Source organism: Sander lucioperca, chromosome 17 (genome assembly GCF_008315115.2).
Source record: "Sander lucioperca isolate FBNREF2018 chromosome 17, SLUC_FBN_1.2, whole genome shotgun sequence".
Classification (NCBI taxonomy): domain Eukaryota; kingdom Metazoa; phylum Chordata; class Actinopteri; order Perciformes; family Percidae; genus Sander; species Sander lucioperca.
Window position 1 is genome coordinate 20,855,330 of NC_050189.1, and position 7,500 is coordinate 20,862,829.

The following is a 7,500-nucleotide window of genomic DNA, read 5'->3' on the forward strand; positions in this document are numbered from 1 at the left end:
TATGGTAACACACCTGCGACAGAAGGGGGCGGAGCCAGGAGGTGAGGTCACAGGAAGGAAGAGACGAAGAGAAGAAGAAGAGGAGCCAGGCTCCTCCCACTCTGCCTCTTCCTCCTCCCATCCCTGCGTCTCCATGGTGATCAGGGTGGAGCAGAAGGAGGGCGTGGCCTGGAGGAACACGGGGGCGGGGCTAAAGGAAGAGGAGGTGGGGCTTACGCCCAGCTTCTCCGTCAGAGCGGCTGTGATTGGCCCGGTGGTCAGCTGGGGGCGGGACCCGAAGAACGAGCCAATGACAGAGAGAGAGAAGGAGACAGAGAGGGAGGACAAGGTGAGACACCTGGGGGACAGTGTGCAGCCTGTTGCCATGGTGATCAGTGTTTAACGAGCTGTGATCTTCTACTGACTGTCTCTCGTGTCCCTGTCAGACGTGATCTCGTCTTCTGTCTCAACACACAAGTTCACATTTCACCAAGAACAGTTAAGAGTCACGAAATGTTCTTCACGCGCTCATTTTACCCAGGATGCATCGCTTGGTAACTTGTATGAACTTGGCAGCGGGTATTTACAGGGTATTTACAGGGTATTTACAGGGTATATACAGGGTATTTACAGGGTATTTATAGGGTATATACAGGGTATATACAGGGCATATACAGGGCATATACAGGGTATATACAGGGCATATACAGGGTATATACAGGGCATATACAGGGTATATACAGGGTATATACAGGGTATATACAGGGCATATACAGGGTATATACAGGGCATATACAGGGCATATACAGGGTATATACAGGGCATATACAGGGTATATACAGGGCATATACAGGGCATATACAGGGTATATACAGGGTATTTACAGGGTATATACAGGGTATATACAGGGTATATACAGGGCATATACAGGGTATATACAGGGCATTTACAGGGTATATACAGGGTATTTACATGGCATATACAGGGTATATACAGGGCATATACAGGGTATATACAGGGTATATACAGGGTATTTACAGGGTATATACAGGGCATATACAGGGCATATACAGGGTATATACAGGGCATATACAGGGCATATACAGGGTATATACAGGGCATATACAGGGCATATACAGGGCATATACAGGGTATATACAGGGCATATACAGGGCATATACAGGGTATATACAGGGCATATACAGGGTATATACAGGGCATATACAGGGTATATACAGGGCATATACAGGGTATATACAGGGTATATACAGGGTATATACAGGGCATATACAGGGCATATACAGGGCATATACAGGGTATATACAGGGCATATACAGGGTATATACAGGGCATATACAGGGTATATACAGGGTATATACAGGGTATATACAGGGCATATACAGGGTATATACAGGGCATATACAGGGTATATACAGGGCATATACAGGGTATATACAGGGTATATACAGGGCATATACAGGGCATATACAGGGCATATACAGGGTATATACAGGGTATATACAGGGCATATACAGGGTATATACAGGGCATATACAGGGTATATACAGGGTATATACAGGGCACTACAATAATATTGAAATGATCTTGATCATGATCACATAGGACACACCAGTGCATGCCTACTTATTTTTTAATTTAAACGTATACACTAATAATAGTCGGGATCTTTGAATAAGTTAGGAGTGTTTGAGCTAAACCATAATCAATGGGGGGGGGGGTACCAGGGGGGGTACCAGGGGGGGTACCAGGAAGAAGGCTTCGTCTCTAACTGGTAACAGAGTTAGTTTCTGTGACTGTGAACTTCTTCCAAGAACAACCAGCAAGAACGTTCTCCTCAAGAACACAGCTCTGTTCTACCATTGGCAGGGATGTTAGCCAATCAGATGCTCCTGTGTTTGGTGACTCACCTGTGGGTGTCTGTGTGTGTGTGTGTGTGTGTGTGTGTGTGTGTGTGTGTGTGTGTGTGTGTGTGTGTGTGTGTGTGTGTGTGTGTCTCTGTGTGTGTGTGTGTGTGTGTGTGTGTGTGTGTGTGTGTCTCTGTGTGTGTGTGTGTGTGTGTGTGTCTCTGTGTGTGTGTGTGTGTGTGTGTGTGTGTGTGTGTGTGTGTGTGTGTGTGTCTCTGTGTGTGTGTGTGTGTGTGTGTGTGTGTGTGTGTGTGTGTGTGTGTGTGTCTCTGTGTGTGTGTGTGTGTGTGTGTGTGTGTGTGTCTCTGTGTGTGTGTGTGTGTGTGTGTGTGTGTGTGGGTGTCTCTGTGTGTGTGTGTGTGTGTGTGTGTGTGTGTGTGTGTCCAGGTGCTGCTGCTCCTCTCAGGTGTGTCTTCCCGCTGGTTTCCTGTCCTCCAGCCTTCACTCTTCTACAGACTCATCGCCACCAACACTCAGGTAACCTGTGATGATGTCACTGATGATGTCATCGCCGTGTGAAACGTGTCCGTCTGACAGCTGATTCTGTCCCTCAGGATCCCAGCGTGCTGATTGGCTGTGGCGTCTCTGGGCGGAGGGGGGTGGAGCTCCACACTGACTCCACCCTCCAGGTGCGATCTGATTGGAGGTTCCACACTCTGACCCGCCCCCTGTCCCTGCTCACCTGCCCACAGGTAAACACTGGTTTAATTTATATCTTATATATATATATATATATTCATAGTGTAGTGACAGCAGCTGATATATGCTGTAGCTGAGTTGTAGTTTGGGCCAGTCTGGTTGTAGTGGGGGGGTACTGGGATCACCACCAGGGGGCAGTGTAACCAGTTCTATTATAGTGTGTAAATATTATAGTGATTTAGGAGTTAGGATGGATTTATAAACCAGATGAATTCATCTTTTTAAACCAGACTAATGAATGCAGAGAGTTTAACTGACCCAGAATCAGAGACTGGAGGACTACAGCCCTGCAGATACTATCTAGATCTACTGGAGATCTTTTTATATTATACATGTTATATAATAACTGTCTCTCTCTCTGTGTGTTCAGGCTGTCTCTCCCTCCGTCCTGTCTGTCTCTGATGTGTTGGACTGCAGGTAAACTCATTTATTCATATTAACATCCAGGTATTAATCAAACATTCAGTTAGTGAGTCTCTCTCTAGTCCTAAGACAGACAGATATTTCCCTCCATTAGAAATACAGTCTGTCCCAACAACCTCCAGTTTACTAAATATGGGTGTGTGTCTGTGTGTGTCTCTGTGTGTGTGTGTGTGTGTGTGTGTGTGTGTGTGTGTGTGTCTCTGTGTCTGTGTGTGTGTGTGTGTGTGTGTGTGTGTGTGTGTGTGTGTGTGTGTGTGTGTGTGTGTGTGTGTGCGTGTGTCTCTGTGTGTGTGTGTGTGTGTGTGTGTGTGTGTGTGTGTGTGTGCGTGTGTCTGTGTGTGTGTGTGTGTGTGTGTGTGTGTGTGTGTGTGTGTGTGTGTGTGCGTGTGTGTCTGTGTGTGTGTGTGTGTGTGTGTGTGTGTGTGTGTGTGTGTCTCTGTGTGTGTGTGTGTGTGTGTGTGTGTGTGTGTGTGTGTGTGTGTGTGTGTGTGTAGGTCAGAGCTGGTGTGTTTCCAGTCTCAGGTGTGTGAGAGGACAGGTCTGACCAACAGGACCGGGGGTTCTGCTGCAGGTGTGAGACTCTCAGTGTGTGACCAGACTGGGAGGAGTCTGCAGGTCTACCTGGACTTAAGCCACACCCCCTACCCACCTGGCCTGTTGCCTGGCAACACACTGCTGCTGTCTGGTTTCCAGAGGAGAGTGTCCAGGTACAACACACACACACACACACACACACACACACACACACAGAGACACACACACACACACACACACACAGACACACACACACACACACACAGACACACACACACACACACACAGACACACACACACACACACACACAGACACACAGACACACACACACACACACACACAGGTTTTAGCAGGCGCCAAAGGAAAGTCTCTCTCATCCAGAGTCTGGACATGGTCTCCATGCTGCTGGTCTCTCTCATCCAGAGTCTGGACATGGTCTCCATGCTGCTGGTCTCTCTCATCCAGAGTCTGGACATGGTCTCCATGCTGCTGGTCTCTCTCATCCAGAGCCTGGACATGGTCTCCATGCTGCTGGTCTCTCTCATCCAGAGCCTGGACATGGTCTCCATGCTGCTGGTCTCTCTCATCCAGAGTCTGGACATGGTCTCCATGCTGCTGGTCTCTCTCATCCAGAGCCTGGACATGGTCTCCATGCTGCTGGTCTCTCTCATCCAGAGTCTGGACATGGTCTCCATGCTGCTGGTCTCTCTCATCCAGAGTCTGGACATGGTCTCCATGCTGCTGGTCTCTCTCTTCCAGAGTCTGGACATGGTCTCCATGCTGCTGGTCTCTCTCATCCAGAGTCTGGACATGGTCTCCATGCTGCTGGTCTCTCTCATCCAGAGCCTGGACATGGTCTCCATGCTGCTGGTCTCTCTCATCCAGAGCCTGGACATGGTCTCCATGCTGCTGGTCTCTCTCATCCAGAGCCTGGACATGGTCTCCATGCTGCTGGTCTCTCTCATCCAGAGCCTGGACATGGTCTCCATGTTGCTGGTGCTGAGCTGCATCGTTTGGACTGGACCTGAACGCTCCTCTGTTGAGCTAGTGCTAAAGCCGCCACATGATCCGTGGTAAAACCACCACGTAGGGCGCAGAGCTCAGAGCAGGAACAGGTCCTCTCATAGTTTCAGGAGTTGGTAGCAGGAAAGGTCAGTGGCAGCGGGGTCCAGGTCTTTTAACTTTCAGCTCTACGGTGCCCGAGAGCACTTTTTTGGGCTTTTCCACCTTTAATTGTTGACAGGACAGCTAGGTGAGAACGGGGAGAGAGGGGGGAGGGGGGGGAGACATGCAGGAAATCATCACAGGTCGGACTCTAACCCTGGACCTCTGCGTCGAGGCATAGACCTGCAGTCTTTGTCTTTAATGCAACAGTACATTAAAAACAGTGTCAGAGCCATCCTAAACCAGATGCACCAAATCATAGTGGAAACATCTCTCTTCATGTAAAGTAGAACACAATGTCTCAGTGTAACACTGATGCCTCTACACCAGTCCACCACGGACAGACCCAGCTCCTCTTTGCTGCCTCCTGGACCTGCTCCTGCCTGGAGGAGGACCTGCTCCTGGCCTCCTTGGACCTGCTCCTGGCCCTGCTCCTGGCCTCCTTGGACCTGCTCCTGGCCCTGCTCCTGGCCTCCTTGGACCTGCTCCTGGCCCTGCTCCTGGCCTCCTTGGACCTGCTCCTGGCCCTGCTCCTTTCCTCCTTGGACCTGCTCCTGGCCGGAGGAGGAGCTGCTCCTGGCCCTGCTCCTGGCCTCCTTGGACCTGCTCCTGGCCCTGCTCCTGGCCGGAGGAGGAGCTGCTCCTGGCCTCCTTGGACCTGCTCCTAGCCGGAGGAGGACCTGCTCCTGGCCCTGCTCCTGGCCTCCTTGGACCTGCGCCTGGCCTCCTTGGACCTGCTCCTGGCCTCCTTGGACCTGCTCCTGGCCGGAGGAGGACCTGCTCCTGGCCTCCTTGGACCTGCTCCTGGCCGGAGGAGGACCTGCTCCTGGACTCCTCTCAGTGTTACATTGAGACAGTTTCATAACCGATTAAAAAGGTTGTCGTCGTGGCGATAAATACCAGTCCACTTGTGTGTTTTGGTGCAGTTGGTTCAAACAGCTGATGTGATCCATACAGGAGAAAACATAAAGTGGACTGCATTAAAACCAGAGTCCAGATGGACCAAGCGTTGTGTTCAGTACTGATCAGACCGACTGGACTCTGGGATGTAAACGCATCTTATTCCTTTTCATCCTGATATGTTGGAGTGTCTCCTGCCTCCTGAGCTCTTTTTTACAAAAACATAATTAAAAAAACCTCAAAAAAGTGACAAATTGGAATAAAATCGACTAAAACTTCAAGAAAATGAAATGTTGACCCAGAAAAACCCAAGGTAGCAGGTCGCCAGGACGACAACAGGGGAGATAATATATCTATATATCTAATATGATGGTGATCTACTCTCTCCCTCTCTCTCTCTCTCTCTCTCTCTCTCTCTCTCTATCTATCTATCTATCTATCTATCTATCTATCTATCTATCTATCTATCTATATATATCTATATATATATATATATATATATATATATATATATATATATATATATATATATATATATAGATATATATATATATATATATATATAATATAATATAATGACATCTGAAAGGCTGAAGACATCAGGAACACACTCAGGTAGTGGACAGAAAATCTCTTTAGAGAACTACATAATGTCATAATGTTTATATTTCATGTAAAAGAAAGTTAGAAAGTTATATCTAGATATTCACCAACGTGGTGCAGCGCTGATCTGACTGCAGGAAATGATTATTATTATTATTATTATTATTATTATTAAAGGTGCATTTAGACAGACCCATTAACCATAGATCAGCTGTAACATCATCTGATGTATGGATCATAGTAGTTTTACACAACACTTGGTCCTAGGAGGGCTTTGGTTAAAAATACAAATACAGATTATAACATTATTATTAAAAATACGACAAGATGAAATGACATGAAAAAGTAAAGAGAGTATACAGAGACAGTACAGTGTTAACATTAAATATGAGAGCAATATTGTTCCTGAATTAGACACAATTTGGTATTTTTCCATAATTTTCCCCTTTTACTGAAAAGGCAGTTTGGGCAAATGATGTTGAATGAAGCTCCTAATTATATTAAATATAATAATGTTGGGTGTTTCAGGTCTGGGGGGGTGTACTGCAGCCTGCTTCCTGTCAGCTGTATAACTGTCGTCTCCCTGGGAGATACCAGGTAAGACACAACGCATCATAAACACCTGTTAACGTCTTCACCTGTTAACGTCTTCACCTGTTAACGTCTTCACCTGTTAACGTCTTCACCTGTTAACGTCTTCACATGTTAACGTCTTCACCTGTTAACGTCTTCACCTGTTAACGTCTTCACCTGTTAACGTCTTCACCTGTTAACGTCTTCACCTGTTAACGTCTTTATTTGATTAATAGAAGGCTGTCCGTGGTGCTGAAATACATCATTAGAAAGCTACCTTTGTGTCTGTATTATTAATATCTTTATTTATTGATTCATTGATTGCTCTGTTTTCCCTGTTAGCTCACCTCGGCCTCCTCCTGCTCCCATGATGCATCTGGGTGTGTGGGCGCTGAGCAGGGAGCAGAGGTGCATTGTGGGTCAGGTCAAAGGTCACGTGGTGTGTTTCCTGCTGCTGCAGCTGCAGTGGAGCTGCTCTCTGTGTGGGAGTGTCTACATACAGGTGATCTACTCTCTCTCTCTCTCTCTCTAGACCAGAGCAGGTCGTCCTCCCATCCCAGAATGCTGTGTGGACTAGTCAGACCTTCCTTCAGGGCGCTTTGGAGGAGGGTCTACAGCCTGTAGAGGACACTTTACTAATGTCTCTCTCTCTGTCTGTCTCTCTGTCTCTCTCTCTCTCTACCTCTCTCTCTCTCTCTC

General features: G+C 47.4%; 2 protein-coding genes and 1 long non-coding RNA gene across 3 annotated transcripts in view; 1 reads left to right on the plus strand and 2 right to left on the minus strand.

The window, feature by feature from the left end:
- LOC116034141 (hemicentin-1-like) overlaps positions 1–7,500 on the minus strand; it is a 1,482,957-nt gene that overhangs the window by 1,154,860 nt on the left and 320,597 nt on the right. The window lies entirely within an intron of this gene.
- Positions 1–7,500, minus strand: part of LOC118493577 — a 151,623-nt gene that overhangs the window by 91,264 nt on the left and 52,859 nt on the right. The window lies entirely within an intron of this gene.
- The window catches only part of ctc1 (CTS telomere maintenance complex component 1), a 25,404-nt gene that overhangs the window by 11,023 nt on the left and 6,881 nt on the right, over positions 1–7,500 (plus strand). The window contains exons 14-20 of the mRNA XM_035993834.1: positions 1–328; positions 2,292–2,381; positions 2,459–2,596; positions 2,974–3,020; positions 3,521–3,733; positions 6,757–6,825; positions 7,144–7,303. The exon at positions 1–328 is cut by the window's left edge and continues 54 nt beyond it. Coding sequence (XP_035849727.1) covers positions 1–328; positions 2,292–2,381; positions 2,459–2,596; positions 2,974–3,020; positions 3,521–3,733; positions 6,757–6,825; positions 7,144–7,303 — 1,045 coding nt within the window. The remainder of the gene's footprint in view (positions 329–2,291; positions 2,382–2,458; positions 2,597–2,973; positions 3,021–3,520; positions 3,734–6,756; positions 6,826–7,143; positions 7,304–7,500) is intronic.